Source organism: Brachyistius frenatus, unplaced genomic scaffold (genome assembly GCF_029030835.1).
Source record: "Brachyistius frenatus isolate BFR_SWC_R1_liver_20210118 unplaced genomic scaffold, ASM2903083v1 Contig_33, whole genome shotgun sequence".
Classification (NCBI taxonomy): domain Eukaryota; kingdom Metazoa; phylum Chordata; class Actinopteri; family Embiotocidae; genus Brachyistius; species Brachyistius frenatus.
The window spans coordinates 3,113,509-3,137,570 of record NW_027210632.1 but is presented as its reverse complement, the minus strand read 5'-3'; the positions used below and the strand labels follow the sequence as shown (position 1 = coordinate 3,137,570).

Sequence of the window (24,062 nt, the reverse complement as noted above, 5' to 3'; positions counted from 1 at the left end):
ATAATGCAGAAAGATAATTATATCATCTACTGCCACATGAGCTAATTACTAGGGTCACCTCAGAGACTGCATTTTCATCGCTGTGCTTTTCCAGAGGCTGAGCTTCAGCCTCCTTTTTCTCCTCCATGTCAGTGTTCCCCTCCTTTGGGCCTCTGTCCTGATCACTAACTACAGAGAGGATCTCAGGTTCTGCTACAGGGACCGAAGCTACTGATAGAGACACGCCTCCATTTTCCAAAGCCTTCACTGATACTTCATCCTTCTCTGATATTGTGTTCTCTCCTACATCACACTTTGCAGTATCATCTTTGTCGTGCACTGTGCCTGCCTCTGCCTCTGATAACAAAATAGTTCCCTGGACGTTTCCAGCAACAGGTTGTGACTCATCCTTTTTTTTGTCATGTTTTCCTTCCTGTTCTTTGAGTGACAGCTCAACAACTTTCTCAAGCTTTTCATCACTGCTTGTCAGAGCTAATGTCTCTCTCTCTACCTCCTGTTGATTATCAGCAGCACTATTTGTCTTTTGTGAACCAGCCTCTGTGTCTTCCTGGAAAGGCTTCTCCTCACCTTTATCTCTAACTTCACTAATAACAGCTGAGGATGTCACCATCTCTACACTTTGCACTGGCGCCTCAACATTGACCTTTTCTTGCTCTTCAGAATCATGAGGCGGGGGAGTAGAGATAACCACTGCTTTGTCGGGTTTATCATCTTCTTTTGACGTTGTATCTGCAGCTCTGTGCGTTTCCTCCTTCTCTGATAAAGTCCCCGCTTCGACCATGGGCTTTTCTTTCTCCTCTGACTTCTCTGACAACAATACCATCTCAACAAGACTTTCCCCAGCAGGCTCACACTTTGTTCCTGCTTCTATCTCTTTATGTATCTGTGTTTCTTCCTTTGGCGTTTCCTCTGGGACTGTTGGAGCTGACTCTCCTGCTGTTTCTGATTCCTTCTTCTCTATTACAGGACAAATGTTCTCTGTTTCAGTACAGGGTGCTGCACTTGATTGTTCTTTATTAACCTTCTCCTCCACAGTTTTCTGTTCAGTTGCCTCCTCTTCTACAGCTTTCCCTTCATCACCTTTTACCTCAACACCACTCTCTGCAGCTGCATTTGTGCCCATCTCAACTGATTTTTCTTTTTCAGCCCCCACAGGTATTTTCTGCTTAACTGTTACCTCTTTATTTTCAACGCTGTTCTCCTCATTTAATTTCTCTAGAGCTTTAGTTTCTTCTTCAAATGGAGCAACAGCAGGTGAGTTATCTGCCATATCAAGTGGAGTAGGCTCCTTCTCTTTTTCTGTGGGTTTGTTTTCCACTTCGTTTGCCTGACTTTGCCCCTCTGGAGCTGAGACGGAATGTTTTTCTGACACTACTGACGGACTTTCTGATTCTACACACTTTGCTGGATCTGGTTTTGAGTTTTGCTCCTCATCAGGTTTAGGGACATCAACTTTGTCAACAGGAGCTACAGGAGGTATTGGCTGTGCTGTGTCTGCTGGAGTTTGATCAGCTGCAGTAGGTTGGGGTTCATCGGTCAGGGGTTTCTCAGTGGGAGCCTCTATTATTTTCTCCTCTTTTACATCTGCAGCGGTAGAATCTGGCTGAACAGGAACTACTTCCTGCGCGACTGCTTCAGGGACCAAAGCAGGCTTTGACTCAGCTGAATTTGTTGTCACTTCTGGGAGCTTTTCGGCAGTGGGCTCCACTTTCTCATTATCTGTCAGGGGAGCTGCAGCTTCACTCAGAGTAATCTTGGGATTTGGCTCAATTTCTACCTCAGCAGGGTCGCTTGTCTTGTCTAAACCTGCATTAGTCAATTGATTTGGCATCTCACCTTCCACAGGGAGAGAAAGGTCCTGTGTCACAGTCTCAGAGCTACTCTGTTGTTGCTGAACTTCTGGGATTTCACTGACAAGTGCACTCTGTGCTTGTTGCTCAACATTAGATATCTCCGTGTCAGGGTGAGCTTGGTCCTCTGCTGTTTTCTCAGAGCTACTCTGTTGTTGCTCAACTGCTGGAAGTTCACTAACAGTTGCACTTTGTTGATCAGAACCAGATGGCACTGTCTCAGGGTGAGGATGATCCTCTGTTGCTTTCTCAGAGCTGCTCTGCTCTTGCTGAACTGGTGGGATTACTGTAACACTCTCAGCTAAATTTTCTGAATTTGGAGCGTCAGGCTTGGGATGAATTACATTCTCAGATACTGATTCCTTTGCTAGTGGTTGTTTTTGTTCTTTCTGACTGTCCTTAGGAGGAGGGGTACTCTCATTTGGTGAAATGAGTGCACTATCAGGTGAGGTTGTAGGAATGGTTGAAGGTGCTACCTTGGTTTCAGGAGCTGGTGGGGTTTGGTCTGCTGCTTCTACTACAGGTTTGTTATCTACAGCAGCAGGGGCCGGGGTGGAGGAGGGAGCAGGAGCAGGAGCAGGAGCGGGAGCAGGAGCAGGAGCAGGAGCAGGAGCAGGAGCAGGAGCAGGAGCAGGTGGTTGCTTCTTCGGGGAAGCCATGGTTGGCGGTGGCATGTCTCCCAGCTGGCCTGACATGGCTCTTTGGGTCTGACAGTTGAGGCAAAGCCATTCTTTCTGTAAGACAAAGATAAGAACAAATTGTTAGTAATTATGATGAATTCTTTAAACAAGCCATGATTTTAGAAAACAAGTAACAGGGATAGACCTGTTTAACAATATGTGTAAAGTGTCTTGTCTGAATTGTATGATGACCACAAAAAATTCCAATTGGAACAAAATTTCTCTACATATTCAAAACGTCACTGTGACACAGTATGACTTCTTCTATTTCAAGGGAAGCTTTTACATTTGTGGGACTTAAGAGATGGTCCCATGCATAATACATGGTAATGGGACAGAGCTTTACAAAGGCATGTCAGAAAGTTTTGGCTGGCCTGTGCAGACATTTCATGTTGCAAACTTAACAGAGAGAGGCTGTGTTTGAATGTGAATTTTTGTCTCTATCTCTATTGAGATGCTGAAGCCCGGCACAGGTCAATTCACAGAATGTGTTCAGTGCAGTTTATTCTTTAAATACAACAATTCCCTCCTTAAAATCACCAGAGCTCTGCTAAATCTTGTCCTGTCATGGCTATTTTACTGCTGTATATTCCCAGGTACTCATTTAAACACAGAACTCTAGAGTCAACATACCTAGACTGAAGGCCCTGCTGCGAGCTATGGTTCAAGAGCTGCTGCTATTATTGGAGTTTAATATCCAGGACTGAATTGCTTTAAGGGGGAACATGATAAACAATCAACATGTTGGGATTTGGGAGAAAATAAATACAGCAAAACACAACCACCCATTCAACGTGTGGACACCAGACCATATCATGCATTATGGAAACCACACACACACACACACACACACACACACACACACACACACACACACACACACACACACACACACACACACACACACACACACACACACACACACACACACACACAAACACCTCATTTTACATTTCGCCAATTGCTCCAACGTTCCTCTGTGACCCCTTCTTATGAATGCCTTTGCCTGGATTAACAGCTGGGTTTATGCTCAATTCTGGCTTCAGAGGAGATCGCAGGTTGTCTGTTAAGGCATGCAGCAGACAAACTCTCCAAGCACAGACGGAGAGAGAAAGAAACGAGGAGACAGGAGAGGGGTGGTTGAAAGAAGATGACCGGGGGAATGTTGCAGCAGCAAAGTCACATTAAATAAGGCATGAACCGCCATGTTTCAGTCCGTGCCTAAACAGTAGAAAGCTTACACTTGAGGGAGAGTGACACACATTCTGGTGGCACAAAGTCAGACAAATATTCTTTTGTGTATAAACTGTGACGTGAAAGAAAGAAAAAAGTAATAAAGAAAGTGATGATTTTATTATCTGTAAAGAGTGAAGGCAATGGAGATACCAGTGCTCTGAAGGTTTGCTGATATTTCTGACTCACAGAAATCCAGTTAATCCTCAGATGTGATGATGGCCACGGTACAGATGCGAGTGTTTTTGTGTGTATGTGCAGAATGTGCGTCTGCCAGCATGTGTTTATCAACTTAACCCCTTCTACTGGTCCCTGCTGGGAGAACTTGAGATGGGGGGAAAAAAAAAAATCCATCTTTGACAGCTACATCAGTGAGAGCTGATAGAAAATGATGGAACCCCACTCAGTCAGGCAGTCGTTCAGCCTCAGCCCTGTCATCCCCGATGTTATCAAGACATCACAACAGGCACACTTGAAGCTTTTCCTGCCCCCTCAAACACACTTAATCAATGTGTTTCTTTTTTATTTAGTCAATCCAATTTTTTTTGTAATTTTTTAAATGAACAACATTTTAAATGTGAATATTTGCTGTTCTTTCTGTGTAATACCATGATGTATTTATTTTATTTGTTTTACCAATTTTGTACTTCTCAGCTTTGTCATTTTAATTGTTTCATTTTTATTGCTTTAACAGTGTATCTTTCCATGCTGTTGTAGCAAAAAAATGTCCACTTGCGGAATCAATAAAATATATCTATCTGTTTATCATGGAGGGTTTTAGTGTCTAAGGCATCAAAGGTCAGACAGATGAAGTTAGCAATTAGCATTTGTCAGCTAACTGGCTGACTATTTCCCCTAATGGTTGGTAGGTACTGAAACACAGCTAAATGGAGAGTGGAAAGTAAATATTGTATTTACAATAATCAGATGTTAGAAATACAACTTAGCTTTTTTTCCTGTGTAATACCATTGTGCATTTAATATCTTGAATATTTATCTTGAATATCTAAGTTTTGTACGTAAAATAAGCAACTTGGCTCTGGGTGACACCGTTTTCGCAAACTAATTTAACAAATACCGACTACAAATCTATAGTCAGACTGTGACACTTTATAAATAAGGTCCTTTTTTTTTTTTTTTACCATCAGAGAAGATTCCTCAGGCACACCTGTCACCACACCTGTTACAAATTTCACTAATGCAGTTAAACAGCAGCATCTGAATTAGCACGGATGGTATACTCCTCTCTTGCACAAAACAAAACAGGTGCATTTTCACATAATGACTTTTTCTACCGCAGCTTTCAGATAAATGTGACATTCCCCTGGAAGATTTTGTCTGACTGCCGTGATGGGTGCTGTAAACAGCAGCATGGATGATTCATAAAAGCCGAGGAGTCACTCGCTCACGTCACCATCAAGGACGTTTTCTAGCATCACATGGGCACGGACGCCAAAGAGCTGACACACGCCAACACCCACGGAGATGGGTTTGTGACGGCGGTCGATGACACACACACATACTTAGATAAAAGGCACGGAATACCTTGGAAGGAGACGACAACTCAGCCCTCTCTTCCTACACGACACTCTCAAACAAATACAAGCTCATACGTGAATGAATGAGGACAGATTCAGAGTGAGAGCTCCAAACGTTTTTGTCTTCGTCAAGCTTCCTCCAAGGACACGGAAAGAAGACAAACTGAAAGCCGCAGACGGCAACCAGATATTGGGATGAGATGGGCCGTAGCCATGTTAGGTTATTGTTTCCAACAGGGAGTTGGAGTGTTGTGAAGGTCGGTGCAGCTCTTTGATTAAGACAAGGGATCCTACGAGGGTTTTGCTCATCTAAATTTAGACAGGGCCCGCCACAGAGAGAGGGTGAATTCTACCCACACTTTCTCCTTTCTATATTTTGTATCATTTCATTCCATATCATATAATTTATAAAATGTTTGTTTTACAAATTATTGCTCAGCTGCTTAAATGTCTAAATTTCCCCACAAGGATCAATAAAGTCGTATCTTATCTTAAATTGAGGATCTGGACGAGGACGGGGCAGATGGACAAAACAGATGAGAGGAGGGAGAAGGTTTGAGGTAGAGAAAATGTGAGAAAAACCGTGGTGATAATGGTGAGTGAGAGGCAAGAGAAAAGCAGCAGGATGAGAGGAGGAGAGATTATCGAGAGGAAGAAGACAAGCAGGGAGAATAACAGACTTAAACTAAAGGCAGGAGGAGAAAATAAACATCATGTGGTGAGGGAAATGGTGAAGCAGTAAAAGTAAAGGAGCTTAATGACCATTGGAGGTGACTCAACACCATCTACTGCCAACAAGCTTAACATTATCGCCCTGTAAATCTGCAAATCAATTGCGAGGAAGCCAGGACAAGCCGTGGTTCAAGTTGACTGCCAAGAATGACCTTAAAACCTTAAAATGTGTCAGAGGAGTTTAGGAATGTAGTTGACGTCATTTTTACCAGGTTAACGTCTGTTCAACCAGCTTTGATTGCTCATTGTTATTTCGCAATGAGGGTTCCCAGCATCACTGTGTCAGAAAATCCGAGATTAACAGTTCAATGTTTTTTGTTTACTGGCTTCCTTTGCACCAGATAAATGGGACGATTTATATCCATCTCATGCTGGTTAGCTTAGCTTAAAGACAGTAGGAAACAGGCATCCTCGCTGCCAGAAATAACCCTCATCCTGTAAAATGTCATTTTAAAAGTGTTCAGTACTGAATTTTGTAGGAGCTGGTAGGCAGAAAGTCAAGTCTTCGTGCCAAACCCAAGAGCTGCATTTTTCCTCATATTTAATGGTGAAATAAGAAATATTTTCATTTAACTATTGGAAAGAGAGAAAATAAGTTAATTTCCCAATAATAAAACTACTCCTTTAAACAAAACACTGGTGTTTTCAATCCACATTGTAAAGAAGCAGTGTGTCGAACTCAGTGGCATTAGATTTGCAGATTGCAACCAACTGAACATCTCTCGCCTGATCTTCCCCTTTCAATCATGTAAGAGAAGGTGGCTGCAAAACTGCAAAAAACATGAAAGCCCTCTCCACAGCCAGCTTTTGATTTGTCCCTTCCGGGTTACTGTAGAAACATGGCGGTGCAACATGGCACACTCCATTTAAGAGGACCCACTCCTTATGTTGATATTAAGGCCTCATTCTAAGCTGACAAAAAAAACATAATTTTTCTTAGCTTCAGGTGATTATACGTTGACAAAAGCATATTTATGAAAATTATATTCCATTTCTGCCAATAGCTCCCACTAAATCCTACATACTGAACCTTTAATATACACATAAAGGCAGGCCTACATACTCCTTTACTGGCAGGTAAATATTTACCATCATTTTTCATTCATTATTTTTTATGTCTATAACAAAGCGTTTTGTACGTACAGAAGAACTATGGTTAATACTAATAATGTTGATGAATGCTATTCTGTGAAATTCATGGGCATATCACATATACCGAAAATATACAGTATTCTTTAAAATCTGAAATGAAATTTTGCCTTTCAAACTGACCATTTCCCGAACAAAAATTAATCTCATGGATATAATCCTTAATATATGAATGATAAGGATGTTGATAGACTAGACACTCATGTTCTTTTGCAGCACAGCTCACCTCACGTTCCAGTGTTGGAGCATCCGCTAAAATTAAAGTGTGGAAGTCGCTGCCCTTCTCTCATTGATGACTGGTGCTGAGTGGCCAACTTAATTATAATGCACTTGACTGGAAGCAGAACATCACAGCATCAGCTCCTTTGCAAGCCAAAAAAGATCTTTGTCCTAATAAATGTCCCCCTGTTATAGATGTTACCATCTCTGCTTCAATGTGCTGCACTTACCCTTTTTTTTTTCATATGTTGATGCAATTCTCAATTGAATCATGAAACTACATGTTACGTGAGTGGTAACAGCCTTAAGGGTTGAGAACTGGGCTCAAGACCAGGAGATGGTTGGCTTTAATCCCCAAATAAGAAGCAAAGTTTGAGTGGGGGAGTTGAATAAATGGAATTCTGCTGCTGTCCAAAAGCCTTTGAGAAAAGTGCTTTAAGGCTCACCTGCTTGGTAGCCAGCATTAGAGGACTGTGGTTACACTGGTCTGAACATAGATGGGAATGTGTGCAGCCAAATGTGAGTAGAGCAGAGTGCTGCAGGAAAGCCAGAGTTAGCCTTTAGATGAAATATTCCCCGGATAAATGAAGGATGAAGGTTATTTATCCCATTCTAAACCAAAATCTTTAACCTGATGTCAGACAAGAGTCTCAGTGTTTCAGTTCTCTCTTGACAAGAGTATCTGAATCAGTCAGTCCATTGTGTTTTTATATTCCCGTGCCAGAAGAGAAAGACGAGGTGTGCGTTTATGTGAGTAAGTTGGTTTTTAAAGATGATTTGACACAAAGGAGGAGGTGTGAGATGGTGTTTATATCTACTACTCTGAGCCCAGAGATTAAGGAGAGACACGTTTGCTGTAGGGCATTTTCTGTCTGTATCTGTATCATAAACAGTCTGCATGTGTCAGCTTCCCATCTAAAATAGTTACAGAGTTTTGTTAAAGCCACTTTGTGAAAGGATTTTAAACTTTCTTTATTTCTTCTGCCAGTGGCTAAGAAGTATTTTTAAAGTAAGGATCTTCAATACAACAACAACAAAAGCAACCCTCATGGCTGAGGCTTCCAGTTCCTTCGTCATCCTATAAATCAAATGTCACACAATGACCCCTTTTATCTTGATGGCCACGATGGAATAAAACCTCCCATCCCTCCTTTTATTACCTGTCTAAATCTCCACTAAAATATTTAGTGTTTTGTACCTATGAAATATCCTCACTCATCAATATTTTTCAATAAAACAGTGACAATAATAAATACATTGTTTTATATTACCAATGGATTTAATGACTATGTGTAATGCGAGAGCAGTTGCTCTGTGAAGAACCCATAGAAATGTTTTACCTACTCTGCACTTCATCTGTTTGAAAGGTTTTAGTGTCTTTATGCTCATTGTTTTGGTTTTACAGTTCACAATTTTGCTGTAGTTGCAGCAATTGAGTCTCGGTCTAATATTCATTGTCCTTTCAGCAGTATGTTCCTCACACGAAGTTGTGGAGATATGAACATAGTATAAATAGAGCTAAAGAGCTCCAGCAAAGAGATTTTCATCATATATCATCATATGTCTAAACTCTATAGATGATATCTAGTCTCATATACTGATAGAGGAAATATTGAAATATTTACAAGTGCATCTTTTTTAAAAACTATACACAGACCATGCATGTTGTTGGCATCAAATTCAAAATAAGCATTTTTTTTTTTTTTTTTTATAAAACCAAAACATTTCTCAGTTTCAACATTTGATATGTTGTCTTTAGTCTATCTGCATAAAATATTGGTTTATTTGATTTGTAAATCATTGCATTGTGTTTTTATTTGGCAGCATTGGAGCCGGCGACACCAACAGACTTAACAAACTGGTTAAGAAGGCCGGCTCCATCATTGGCTGCAAACTGGACAGCCTGGAAAAGGTGGTGGAGAGGAGGACGCTGAACAAACTGTTATCCATATTGGATAATCCAGATCACCCTCTCCACCACCTGCTGCAGGGACAGCGGAGCACTTTCTCCAAAAGACTCCTTTTTCTTGGTTGTTTAAATATAAAAAACAACAACAACAACAACTTTGCACTATTGTTTAGTTAATTTTAATTTAATTTAATTATTCTATTTTATTTTATTCTACTTTATTGTATATACTGTGCATTTTTATATTTAATATTTTTACTGTGATTTTACTGCTTTCCTGTATCTATAAATGCTGCTGTCGTGAAAAAAATTTACCCTTGGGGATTAATAAAGTAACTACCTACCTACCTACCTACCTACCTATTCACATTTTACACAGTGTCCCAACTTTTGGGGAATTGGGGTTGTATTGGTCATAAAATTCCCAATTACAATTCTTCAAACTGTTCAATCCAACTAGCAACAATGAACTTTTTAATTCTAGAAAGGATGAAACTGATGTCAGAGACAAAAGTAAGAAAAAATGTCTGCACTCTGCACTGATAGCTCCCAGCTAACTTACTCTAAATAAGCAACGTTTCAGTCTAACAGAGATCCACTTCAGGCATCGTCAAAAAACGAGACACAATTCAGCCTCACAGAATGTAATTAAAACCCATCAACACAGCGGTGAACTACATCGTACCACTGCTTTGTTTACATGTTGGCTGCTTTCTAAACCTTCATTTCTTGCTTCACCAGATGTTTCGGCCTGACGGTTACTTCTGCCTACAGGTGCTGTTGATGTGACTCACCGGCGTGACTCACAAGTGCTAAAACAAATCATAATAGTCAGGTTGTCATGGTCTGCACTGCTTAAGGCAGCATGGGTTAGCACCCATATCCTTTGTGACACCCTCCCCCTCCTCCTCCACCCTTCTATTGGACTCCTCTTCCTGTCACAGTCATCTCTTTTGTCTCTTCTGTTTAGGGCCTGTCCTCCTCTTCTTCACATTGAAATGTTATCTGTGAGTGTTTGTTATTTATTTCACAGTGCTCTCACTTCCTTTTTCATACATCATCATAACATATAAGACTGTTTCTCAGCCTGGATTTCTCACAATTTCCCATATTATTTAATTGTAAATAAAGAGGAGCAGTTTGCGGCTTGGATGTTGTCTGTTTTCTAACAACCTGTCAGTCAAACAAGCGCCTGCCTTCCAGCTGCACTCCGTTTACCACATTTTTTTTTATTCTCCAATAAGGATGAAAGGCACTACTTTAAACATGGAAAAAAGCGAATCCACTTGACTCGTTTTTTTTTTTTTTTTTTTTTTTTTAATGCACAGAAATAATTTTCAGAGGTGAAACCATTTCCTAATCCGTGCTGTGCTGGTGGCTTCACCTACTGAATATACATTTTTTAAGGGAGAAGTCAAGACTCCACTATCCACAGCCCGCTGCTTCAACTCAAATCAGAGACTTCTAAATATGTGTGGATGGGGAAGAGAGAGCAGAATGAGTCAGGATGTGAGTACTGAACAACGGCCTGTGCTAACTAGACGAGGTCGGTGCCAGAATGTGTGGTTTTGTGTGGGCCTCTGCCTGCCTGTCCTTCCTCTCCGTCTGACTGGGACTCAGTGCTGGCACACTTGATGTCTCGGCTTGTTTTTCTTCCCCTTCTTAACGCTAAAAGCTCAGCGGCTAAAATGTGGCCCTGTGCTAAGCATTGAAAACCCAATAAATTAGAGAAGGGATAATTGGGAATTGTTCTGTGTAAAAAAAAAAAGAAGGAAAATAAAAGGCCATTTGCAGCGCCAGAGGACAGTTAATTTCAATCACAGCAATTGGGTAAACCACTCACAGACGAAACATTATCCTGGACCTGGTAAATATGCCAAACAAGACAGAAGCCTTATCAGGTGTAATTCTCAGGCAAAGAGTGAATATAACGTGCAGTATATTCCTAATTCAGGTGCCAGCATTTACACCACTGCCAAATTAACTAAAATATATTTCCGACCGACAGACCGAAGCCTTGCACACACACACACACACACACACACACACACACACACACACACACACACACACACACACACACACACACACACACACACACACACACACACACACACACACACACACACAATATCACCTGAATGTCTAAAAATACTCCCTTTTTCAAGCCTTCCAACGTGGCCATGTGCGAGACTCTGTGGGTTGCCTGATGCAGCAGAAATACTCAGTTAAAAGAGGAAACACAAAAGAGCTACAAAATAGAATCACGAGCTGCCCTGCAGTCGCTTGTGTTCTCCCCCGCTCTCCCCTTTTGTGGCTCTCTTTTGTGGCACTATTTTTGTTCTCTCGAGCCTCCTGGCCAAGTGACGGGAGAGCCGTGAGGCAACTGGGCGAACAGGCCAGCCGGCCGTTACACACAAACAGGAATCAAGGTACAATAAACAACATTTTCTTCTTATGACTGGGGTGCACGCACATGCAAGATGCAATGCACCAGGCTGAGTTTTAGAGTGGGCCTTCACATTGACAGTTCAATGATACCAAAGGCTGTACCAGAGTGTATTCTGCGTGTCAATGTGTGAGGGTATGACCATGGAGCCGGGCCTTTATCTGCCAGCGCAGACTCGGGAGGGTTCAGACCGTGGGAGGAGGTGTGGGCACTGCCACAGAATAATAATGAGTTTGGAGGACACAGGAAACACCACGCAGTGAGTGTATGTTAACGTCCGAGGCCTGGGGGATGTGAAAAACAAGAAAGGCCAAGAAAAGCGTGCATGCACAAACACACACATGCAGTCACCTTTTTGACCACAACTTTACAGGCCTGAACCTAAGCATAATTCCAACATTACCAATAAACCTAGCAAGCCTCAATGGCACATGATTACATTTTAGTTTCAAGAACGTTTATAATACTTTACCTACCTGCACTATCTAAGCAATTAGAAACTACTAGCCTAGCTCAGTCGCATAAAAAGCAATGTGTGGTATAAATAATCCCAAGAATGTCAAAACTATTCCTTGAAAGAAAACAGCTTTTTGCGCACATTATCTTTTCAATTTGAGGGGAGTGTGGTTTGCACTTTCTTTTTTCCAGCCTTTGAGGCTGAAACAAATCCTGAAATGAAAGTGATGTTCGTCTCCTAACCTGAGAGTCTGATTGTCAGCAGATGACGATGACCTACTTCCCAAATTTTGGGACTATTTCTTTCCAAGAAAATACAAAAATATTTGTTAATCCATTTTTCAGGATCCTGGAATTGTTAAAATTATGCTTTTGTATTTTAAGTCTTTACAGCAGTCAAAGTCACAATAATTAAGGCAAGCTGTAACAAAGCTTGGTTGCTATAGGATCCTCCATTACCCACAGCTTTACAGTCTTTAATAATTAATGTCAGGGTGATCAGTTGATATATTATGATGAACCTTGTCAGTTAGATTTAAGAGGAGGAAATAAAGAATCACGTTGCTGAGTAGAATTATTCATTCAGTTCATTTGTATGTGGTTGGCTCACTTTTTTTTTTACTGAAGCTAAGCGGTCCAATCACAGCTCAAGTCCTTTCCAGTAGGTGAACTGTTGCAGTTTGATGCTAGTCTAAGCTGTTACATTCAGTTCAATATAAAACCAGCCAATACAAGCACTGTTCATAAGATAAGTATTGTTAATTGTTGAGTTATCAGATTATGACGATGATACCTTTGCCTTTTAACAAGAAATGAATTTACAGTAAATTAAAACTGAACTGAAAACAGTACTCTCAGTCACAAACGTGGGTAGCTCAACTGATAAAAGCTTCTGATTGGTCGATGACAGTGTTGACGCAGTGCAGTCGGTTCACTTAGAATATTTCTTTATAGAGATTAAGATATAGAGATTTGTGTATGTATGTTCTGAATACCTTTACTGTATACCTGCAGCAAAGTTAACTTCCAATCAAACGACCACCTTCAACACCAATGTACTCATATTTTCAAATTCAAAAGTTTTGAAAAGGTCAAATTTGGTTGCTTTTTCTTACATTTCGTGACACAGTATGCAACTCGCAGCTCCTCTCTCAGCTCAGATTCTTTGATTTCTGCTTGTTAGCAAAAGTGGTGCCTCTCCCATTTTACGTAATACTTCTCCAACGAGCACACTCATTACTGATAAGGGCAACATGACATGGAGCCTGAGCTGCAGTAACATCGCTGAGCAGCACTAGACACACATTTTTACCGACTTTCCCCACATCAAAGGGAGCAACAGTGGGAAAAGCAGAGGGATAGCACCACAGAGGGAGAGTCTGACACAGTGAAAATACAGTGTTTAAAGGCAGGATAAGCACCCCAAAAAAACACAGACATTAAGTAAGCCCCCCTCTGTCTTATAGGAAAAGATTGAAGGGTGCCACAGAAGATGACATAAAACAGCAGAAAAGGGAAGAGGAGATACAAGGACAGAGGGAAAAAAGCAAGTGAAAACACATTAAGGTGAGTGCTTTTCCTTCTGGGGTGCCCATTTTCACAACTCATTGATGGGGATTAAGCAGAAACACCTGAGTCTAGGATCAAGCCACAATAGAAATGACAGTCTTCCTGTTGGCCTTTAAATCCTTTTCGGAAACAGAGATTACGCCTACACACGTGTTGACACATTACAGAACACATGCACTCTCGGCCCACATTTCAATACATCCACACAGAATTTCAGCTAAACAGCCCCCCCCCCCCCCCCCCAAAAAAAAAAAAAGAAAAATAAATTATCTTGTGTAAACGCATATATCTTGATGATCATTTAAACAAGCAACACACCTCCAGTCTGGGAGATCACACCAGCCCATCCAGATTAATGCCGTACTCAGCCCCCCACCACACACACACACACACACACTCACAGTCACACACTGTGACCCACTCACATGCGTCAGCAAACGAACCCTTGCTGACAGCCGACATTATGACAGCGAATCACAGAAGCGAGGCCCGCTATGTAGAGGGTGGATGACTCAACCAAGGTGGCGTGTGTGTGTTTCTTATAAAGAATATTCCACCATCTATTGCTGTTTTTAGATTTAACTTGTTATCAAGTTAAATCAAATCATCCTATGTTTTGCTTGATTATTAATTGCATTTAGTCCTGCAAGAGAGAAAAATTGTGATTCTTCCTTCTTGGACCAATTTTTAGCTTTTTCATTCTTATAAACAAAACTGAGTTGACAATTCTAGCTTCAAGACAAGAAGGTGTTTGAGCAGACTAATCTATATCCCATTAGAGCATCAGTGGCTTGGATGCCCATCTCTCCTTCATAATTACATGTTCCCCCGTGTTTGGCCTCAATTAAGTGATTTGGCTCCTCAGTATCCCAGCAAGCACGTGCCATCAGAAAAGCAGAGCTTCAGAGCAGGACAAGACGTCAAAAACTTTCATGGCGCTATCAACAGTGTAAACACAGGGGCCATCTTGTTAAGGAATGCTGAAGAGGGAAATGGGGACATTTATCGTTCTATGACATAGCAACAAATAAATACTCTTCAATCTGAAGTGTCACACGTACGAGCATGGGAAATCAAATTATAAACTATAACACAGTACTTTCAGGCTCGTCACAAGGTTAATAAAAGTAGGAAATACACATATTTGCTATCTTTCAGACAAGAAGATTGATACCACACTAACGTCCACATACTAATTATAACGCTACAGCCAGAAGCAGCCTAATAGCTCAGCATAGAAGCTATACACAGGGGGAAGCAGAGAGCCCAGTGCTGTCCAAAGGTAACAAAAAGCAGCCCCTCTAAACAGACCTGTAGTCCTCAGAAAGATTTGCACCTTGAACCTTTGGGGACTCTGTAAAAGCTCACTAAACAACATGTTACATCTTTATTTAATCTGCACAGAAACTTAAGCGTAAGAACAACAATTTTCTGTCTTAAGGTTGGTTAATATGTGCCACTCTCCAGGATGTTGTCTTTTTCCGCTAAGAAATAGCTGTCTCAGCTGCTGGCTGTAGCATTTTGTTTAACAGACAGATATGGGAGTATAGCATCAATCTTTTCATCTAACTCTCCGACCGAGAGTTCACAGACTGCACTCTACTGACCTACGCTTAATGTATAAATTGTCATATTTTTGTTGGTGTCCCCTTCGTATCTGAAGGTAAAGCAAAGTGTAAGTAGAAATCAGTTTTCCTACAAAATAAAAGCGTATTTCCGTTTCAAACTCAGCAGTTCCTGTGTGGATATGGTGAAGTTCAGAGGTTCATTTCCAGCTCAGCTTCCCTCGCTGTTACAGAAGGCTCCTCAGAGAGCCAGAAATACTCCGCAGATTACTAAAGAGTCTCTTAAACCAGCAGCTAACAAAGTAGTTAACACGTGAAGCCAGGATAGAGCAGTGGGTTGACAAACATATGATTGTGCCCTGTATCACATGACCATGTCAAGAGGATGTGATCAAACCTCCCGAGTGACCGATTGCCTTTAGTTAATTTAACCAGGTGTAGCCTATCATTTTTAAATGTACTTGTAATGTAACTGTAGGCAGAAAGTAACTAGGATACTTCACATGGAATAATAACTGGGTGTAGCATATGTGATTACGTTTGGCCTGCATGCTGAGAAACCGCTCAACCGAAGGCACTATTTGGCCTCTATTCCCATAATACACTGATCCTACACCATCTGCTCTGTAAAACTCAACACAGTCTTGTGATGGTGCTTCCACATGAGACAATACACCGTGGAAGAAACACCAGCCAACCACTCGCCGCACCTCGGGAGATAAGCAGGCCAAAAGTGTTTGGTTTCCTCAATGAAAGGACACGCTCTCGTCTACACAAACGCAGGCGAACAAACATCTGCATGTGTATTTACAGATTTTCATATGAGCATTTATCCAATTTCAAATTAAAAGAATAAAAGGAATAAAATTGTGCGTTCTGTAACACACAGCCAGGTAGACAAACACGTGAGCACACATGGTCTCACACACATACACACACAGTCTTGTTTCACTATCTTTGCAGGGATATTTGTTGACATAATGCATTCCCTATACCACCACAACTAAAGCCATAACCTGAACCCTTACCCTAACTCAAACCCTCAAACCCCGGGCTCTACCCGTGGCGACCTCAATTTTTGTCCCTACAGTCTCACGAGTCCCTACGGGTTTGTGTGCATTCAAATTAAAGTCCCCCTCCGGGATATAAAAACGAGCCCACACACACACACACATACTGTACACACACTATTCAGTGTCAGAGTCAAGTGTCAATTGTTTGAAGTGCTCTTTGATGATGAAACCTCCATTTAAACAACCTAATTTGTCTTCACTGTTCAGACCACCCTCTCAACTACAGAAAGATTAATAGTAATGAGATATTTTTTTTAAATGCAGCATAATTGACCAGATTCATTCAGTCAGGGGTCAGACATGTGCATATGTTGTTACACTGTTTATTTGGGGTAATCTAATGTATTTAGTGCAACTAATAACATCCTTTTGGAGTACTTTGCTGGATGCTGGTGGAGAAAACGCATGGCTGAAAACTCCTGATTGTATCTCTACAGTGACCTATTTCAATGAAACATCTAGAGGATGTTTTCATTCTATTTATATACAACAGAGTTCATACACTTCTAGTAGGCACAGTGTTGAAAGCCCAGGAAGCTCTGGGGCTTATGAAAACTGCCACAATCAGAAGGTTTCCTACCTCGCCTAAGTGAGGAGTCGGATTGAATCCACACAGATTGCACACTGTTTTCTTGCACTCAGTGCAAAGGCTGTAGTTGGACGCGTCTGCCGATCCAATGTTCAGCTCCACGTTACACAGAGGGCAGCTTTTCTTGGTTGCTGCGGGTGGAGGAGGAGCCGAGTCGGCTGCCGGGTCTTTCCCGTCCTTCTCCACAGAAAGGGTTCTGGGCGGTTTCTTGGACTTAGCCGGTGGGGTGTCAGGAGCCGAGTCTGAATCCGGGGGAGACCCAGGAGCAGAGAAGGGAGAGTCAGGTGGGGAACCGGGGCCGGAATCCGGAGGAGAACCTGGTCCAGAGTCAGCGGGGGAGTCTGGCGGAGAATTGGCTGCTTTCTCGTCCTCCCCGGTGACGAGAGTGGTGGCTGAGCTCAAGAGGGACGACCCAAAGCTGAACATTTGAGATGCAGCAGCAGGAGGTTTAGCTGACTCTGTCAACCCTCCAAAACCTCCAAACAACTTCCCAGTTACCGACTCCTCGTGTTTCGGCGCACCCTGAGCTTGAGGCTTCGATGATTCCATCAACCCACCAAACCCGCCAAACAGTTTCCCCGTAACAGACTCAGCAGCTTGTGAAGCAGCTGCGGGAGGCTTAGCTGCATCTGTGAGGCCTCCTAAACTGATACTTCCTAACCCGCCAAAGAAGCTGGACTCCTGTTTGGCCTTAGCTGGAGACTGCTGGGGACTGGGCTTCTGCTGAATGGGGCGACCTGTCTTGGGGTCAATTTTGGGCGATCCTGCGGCTGAGGAGGACGGGGAAAGCGGCCCTGGAGAGGTAGGACCTGGGGATTTCTGCCTCGGTGTGGTCGGCGGCGTTAACCCCTGGTCGCTGGTGCTCTGCTGCTTTATCAGCAGCTTGCCAGGCTTGCCCGGTGACTGTCTCTGGGGTGAGGGCGGCGCCGAGCCTTGCTTGGGCTTCGTCATGCCAGGGGGATCCATTCCTCCCATCGCTCGCTGCATCTGACAGTTCAGACATAGCCACTCTTTACCCTGAGTGTGAAACAAAAGATAGGTTAGATTAGACTTCAACACATTTCCACGGCATTTGTAATTACTTTATATACACCGGCAAGCAAAGCAACTTTAAAACCTTAAAATAAGCATTTTCCTTTTTTAAATGTAAAATAAAGACAAAATTGGAGACACTTCCATGGATTAGCCTTTCAAATTGTGTTGAATCCCATTTTCCTCGACCAAATTGCTTCTTGGTTCTTACAGCAAAATAATCAAAATCTGGCAACAGCTGCATATCAGTAAGAAAGGGAAATACTATTCATGTATCTATGCAAATGTATCTATATATCTCTATATTATAGGCTCTGTACTGTACATGTTGATGATAAACAGTCTTCTGTCATTGTCTTCACTCTGAACATACAGTACATATCAACACCTGTTCCCAAAAAAGCCCGGCGACCCCACAGAGCTCTTTGTTCAGTGTTTGGATGTCTCCTTGGTTCCACTGTGTGCAAAGTACAGTGATGTAAAGGGCCAACGTTGACAGTTTGATCGCTATCTAGAACAAAACAATGTGTGTAACGGTACTTAATGTATCAATGGCAACATTCCAATCGCCCAAAGCGTGTGTTTGTGTATGTATATCTATTTATTTATTTTAAAACAAAGGAACATCTGCTTCCAGAATTGATGCCCAAAAAAAACCTGAAACACAACCTCAATCTGCACAGCAGCAAATCGTAAGAAGAAGCTCAAGCAGACGGACCGAGTCACTCTGCTGTGCTATAATCACGGCCCACCAGCGTTTACGGTCCATGTGTGACTGAGTGTCCTCATTGGCTGGCACAGGATCTTCCTGTGGCCATGACATGAGTCACCTTGATCAACATTCCCTGGGTCCATATGGTCCCTCTGTTCCTTAAATCATGTGTGCCTCTCTTATGAGACGCACTCCCTCTGCCAGACTCAAGATTATATCAAAAGTATGGACCTTAACCATGATCTTATTTTGATGCTAAAATCGTATTGTTTTATCTAACATGTGAATCATGCCAAGCTTATTTCCATTCTTTCCAGTTCATTTTGACCTGTCATTTTGTGATGTCTTGAGTCCTATTGGCATAATAATTTTAAAACAAAAACATTTTAAGTGTGAATAATAGACTATGTAAGCTTTTTGGATCACATTTTTGCACTGTTATGTGGAACACAATGACTGGAACATTTAGTATTTCACACAGAAAAAAATTATGTGTGACCTTTCATCTAGTGAACCATCAATAACATGGCCTGTTTTGTGTATTATCAGATAAATGCCACTATACTGGCAGTGGACTGGAATTTTGTTTGAACATTAGATGCTGACATGAAATTAACTGGCAATGGAATCTCATTTAAGTCATGATTGACCCTTTTATGATTTTTTTCAAAAATGGAAAAAAGAACAACAAAAGAACAACAAAATCAACAAGGACGTAATTAGTGTCTTACCGCTGAGTCTGGGGGGCTGAAACCACAGAGGCTGCAGACTTGGTTCTTACACTCAGTGCAGTTATTGTAATTTGGAGGGTCCTTAGATCCAATGTTTATCTGGGTGGTCTTACACAGTGGACACAATCCACCTGCAGGCTTTCCACCTCCCTGCTGACCAGGAGGCCCAGCACCCTTTGCTGGCTCCCCAGGACGTGGTCCTGGTCCCTGTGGCCCTGGACCTTGTGGCCCTTGCTGTTTGGGTCCAGGTTTCCCAGGTCCTTGTTGTGGTGGGCCGCCCTGTTTGGCACTTTGACCTGGTGGTCCTTGACCTGGTCTGGGTCCCTGTTGACCTGGTGGTCCTTGACCTGGTCTGGGTCCCTGTTGACCTGGGGGACCTTGACCTGGTGGTCCTTGACCTGGTCTGGGTCCCTGTTGACCTGGGGGTCCTTGACCTTGCCTGGGGCCCTGCCCAGGGGGTCCTTGACCAGGAGGACCTTGGCCTGATTTAGGACCCTGACCTGGTGGTTCCTGACCTTGCCTGGGTCCCTGACCAGGGGGTCCTTGCCCTGGCTTTGGCCCTTGTCCAGGTGGGCCCTGACCCTGTTTCTGGGGTCCTCCCTGTTGTGGTCCCTTTGGACCTGGCCCTTGTTGAGGGCCTTTCCCTTGCGGTCTCCCACCTTGCCTGGACTCAGGTGCTGCAGATCCGTCTCCCTCCTCCTCATCCCCAAACAGTCCAAACTTGGGCATGTTGACAGAATCACCCATGGACGATATGGAGGACGAGACAGAGGAAGTCATAGATGATACGGCATTGAGGGGGTTGGCCCCGCTGAGGAAGCTGGAGCCAAACATGCCGGATGACTTGGTCTCAGGGTCTTTTGGCTCCTGCCGGAATCTGGATTCAAAGAGGCTGAGCGATGAGGGGCTACGGCCCGGGGTGGGCTTGCCAGGTGGACCCTGGTTAAAGGCGTCAACAGTTCGGCTTTTACTGAGACCTGTTGGGCCCCTGGAGGCCCCTACCTGCTGTGAACGCTGCTGGGCATCAGATTCTGAAGGTCTGAAAGAGAGAAAAAGGAAACAGAGTGGTTAAATTGGCAACGTGAGCAAATCGAATTAGCCACGTCCACAGTAACTCCCAGTTGCAGTTCCAAATAATAACAAACCTAACTTTGAACAAGACTTTAATATTTGGACAGTCCTGAAATTTCAGTTGCACCAATATAATCTATTAATCAATGTAAACAGTTTAAAGTCTATGGCAGTTGAAAATTAGCCTTTGACTAACAGTGGCACATTAATAGTGATTCTGCTTAATGTCCATTGTTTCTGAAAAGACAAAGTAATTTGTCATCACTGTTTCTGGGAGTCTTTTGCATCCACTTTGACACTCTATTTTGACACTATTTTTCTTGGTATTCTCTGAAAAATACATCCTGATATAAATAAATCCCAAGAACAAATGATTGTATTTACTATATGTGTCTTTTATGATTACCAGCAGGGGCCGTTACAAAAACAACCATATAGGCTGCACACTAAAAGTGAGAATTGTTTCAAACTATTGCTGATATGGACAGTTATCATCCTGTGTTGTTTACCGTCTGTCCACTATGCTATTAATGCTTTCAATTCATTTGCCCTTTTAAAAATCTGGAGATGACAATATTTATAATATTTACAAATACCACAGCCTCAGTGCAGCATAATTGTGCTAAAAATATAAGCTTAGTCAATAGCAGTGGCTCTTAATCCTTTTCAACACATCAGTGAGCACAAAATGTGTAGTAGCAGCCCTGGGGTAAAGCTGACAGAAAAGCGTATACCACTGAATGACATGGAGTGTAGATTGTTGAGATGGAGAGAGAAATGCGCTGCTCCATGGGGGTAAGCTAAGACGTCTTTGTTAGCTCGGGCCGAGAGGCGACATACACAACGTACACAAGAGTGCTAAGCACAAGCATGAAAGCCAACGGGATCTTTAGAGAAATGCATCGATGTACTCATGGACTTGGTTGGATATGGTTTGTTATTGTATGATGCTGTGTGTTCGCAACATATAGACGTATTGGTTTCAGAAGCTGCCACTTCAAAGTCCCCGATGCCTTTGCCGTCATTAGATAACGTTCTCGAGCAATCAAGTTGAATGCTGTGATAAATACAGCATCTCACTGTTTTGTACAGTGAGCACCGGGTAACACATGTCTGTGCAGGGCAAGGCTGGAGCATGGCAAACGTTATGAGCAGCTGTGTTGCAACGCCTGCTGCAAGCCAGTTCACTGCAGCCTGTATTTCAGCACCACGGACAGCGATCAGCCTCGTTCTAAACACTGCTGCCTCGACAACACAAGATTTCCGATTTTGAGACGAAAACAGCCCGAATTCAGCAGGAAAGACGCCTATGAGTGGTGACATTAACGCCTCTGTTCTATTTATAGTCATATTAATATTGATGCACCCCTCCCCCCCCATCTCTAGCTCAGATATAAATAACAAATCTACCCCCCCCCCTCCAAGTTGGAGCCAATTAGCACCAACGCAAATCATGACATGTCATCCGATACCTATGGAGGACTCGTTTACGACTATGTAAATAGCATAGAAAAATCTGATTCACGATGGGATGTTTTTTTTTTTTTTTTTTTTCACTGGTAGCTTTCAACCTCCCCTCTCCCAAACACAGTGGTCCACATTTACCCCCATCTACACACACAGATGCAATTCAGGACTAAACACTTTAACAAGGCGGTATTAGACTGCGGATGCACAGCTGACAAAGGTGGCAGATTTGTTTAGCAGGGCGTTAAGGCGTCGCTCAAACGAAGGAGGGGAGGAAGAAGAAGAAGAAGAAGAAAAAAAAAAAACAACACTGGGCACGACAGATTTTCTTACCCAGCAGGCATTTCGAGAATTTCGCACAAATAGCCTACTGGAGGTGTGTCTCTCTGATCTCACACAGAAAGCCACAACGCGGACACCGACACAAAACCACAGATCCATATTTTTTGTTTTGTTTTCTTCCTCCAACATTTAATGCAGAATCGTTCGTTTGTTAGAGTAGAAATGAAACTCGGTGCATTCACGTAAGAATAGCAGAAAGCCTACACAGCGTTCAAAGCTGCAGCTGAAAGCGACCAACCAAAGATTAGAGCTACTGAGTATCTGGCGTGAAAGATCGTTGTCAGTCATGCAGATCATCAGACGTTGGTGATTATCCATTACAGGCAGCAGCTCTTAAGAATGAAATCGTTTCTTGGTGGCTGAATTAATAAATGGGCGTGAACGTGCCCCCCCCCCCCCCCATCTCTTCCCTCTGCCTCCTTATTCCAAATGCTCACAACCACAACACATCCACTCGTCCCTCTCTCGTGTGTAATTGCCTTGTTAGTGTGGATATTTTTTTTTTTTTAAGTGCATCAGAAATGCAGTTTAAAAGCCCTGCCTTCGTGCAGCTGCTGCGCCTCCTGGCTGCCTGCCTTGCGCCCTTGAGATCGCCGCGGCGAGCTGCCTCCTCTGCTCCTCGCTGAGTTCACTCAGGTTGACCGGAGTCCCATCGGGGACCCGGACGAAGCCGCCCTTCCCGTCAGGTGCCAGCCCCTCCGGTAGCCCAGACGGCGGCCCTTCGCCTCCTTCCAGGCTCGCTTCGTTCCCCATGATCGACCCCTCCCGTCCTCCCTGTGTTTCGGATCAATCCGCGATCCGAGCTCTCCGCGTTTTGTTTTGTTTTTTGTGTTTTTTTTTTTTTATCTCCAAAGAGCTCCGCGAAGACGGTGATCGTCGGTGTCTCGAAACATCTCAGATGATTTGTCTTCAGTGGTTACTTTCCTTCCCCGTCCTGCCTTTCCATTTCCCTCGTTTCTCGATGTTTTTTCCGTGTCTCGCATCTCTGCAGCTGTACACCACAGTTACCACAGTTTTCCGTGAGGGGGGTCTCCGTCTTACTACTGCTCACAGCCACAAAAGGTGGCTTCCGGTACATTTTTACAAAATAAAATTCCAATTAACGGGTATTTGAGTAAATATTTACTTTTGTTCATTTCAAGTCATCTTAAACTCCACCATAGAAAGATTTAAAAACGTAAAAATTCAACAACAACAACAACAACAAAAAAGAGTTATTAAGGCAACGACCAAGCCAAGCAAATTGTATATCTGTCACGTGAATGGAAAACAAATCTGCTAAACTACATTTATAAATCTGGATACTCTTTCTGGTGCTGCTCCGCCACCCCCAAACGTTCATTCGTATCTTCAAAATGACAGCTTTTATGCTTTTATCTTGAAGAGAACGATACATAACTTCCGCTCTCTTCTGCGTAACACTGGGAACGTTAACGCAGATTCTCCAGCAGCCTCTGCGCTCTCCTGCCCACCGCGCATGTTCCGCCTCTGACAGGTGATCCGGAGACATCAGGGGGAGGAAAATGTGTTTTTAAAGGGGACCACCGACTCAACTGAACGTGTCCAGTTTGATTGTCTAAAGAGTCCGGGGAGCGTGGAGCTTGGCGGATAGGTGGGGTCAGTGACGCTTTCCTAATAGTCTATTGATTTTAAAGTAGGTAAAACCAAAGTAGACCGTTGTAAATTATATTTTTGG

General features: G+C 42.9%; 1 protein-coding gene across 9 annotated transcripts in view; it reads right to left on the bottom strand.

Moving 5' to 3' along the window:
• Positions 1 to 23,541, bottom strand: part of pcloa (piccolo presynaptic cytomatrix protein a) — a 56,886-nt gene extending 33,345 nt beyond the window's left edge. For 4 of the 9 annotated variants that reach the window (XM_069700366.1, XM_069700372.1, XM_069700373.1 and 1 more), the window contains exons 1-4: positions 22,908 to 23,538; positions 19,487 to 20,525; positions 17,003 to 18,028; positions 2,327 to 2,584 (exon numbers count right to left, since the gene is read on the bottom strand). In XM_069700366.1, coding sequence (XP_069556467.1) covers positions 2,327 to 2,584; positions 17,003 to 18,028; positions 19,487 to 20,525; positions 22,908 to 23,119 — 2,535 coding nt within the window. In that variant the 5' untranslated portion in view covers positions 23,120 to 23,538. Of the gene's footprint in view, positions 1 to 2,326; positions 2,585 to 17,002; positions 18,029 to 19,486; positions 20,526 to 22,907 lie in introns of all 9 variants that reach the window. The other 5 variants (XM_069700368.1, XM_069700369.1, XM_069700371.1 and 2 more) reach the window with 5 other exon arrangements.
• Positions 23,542 to 24,062: the final 521 nt, after the last annotated feature.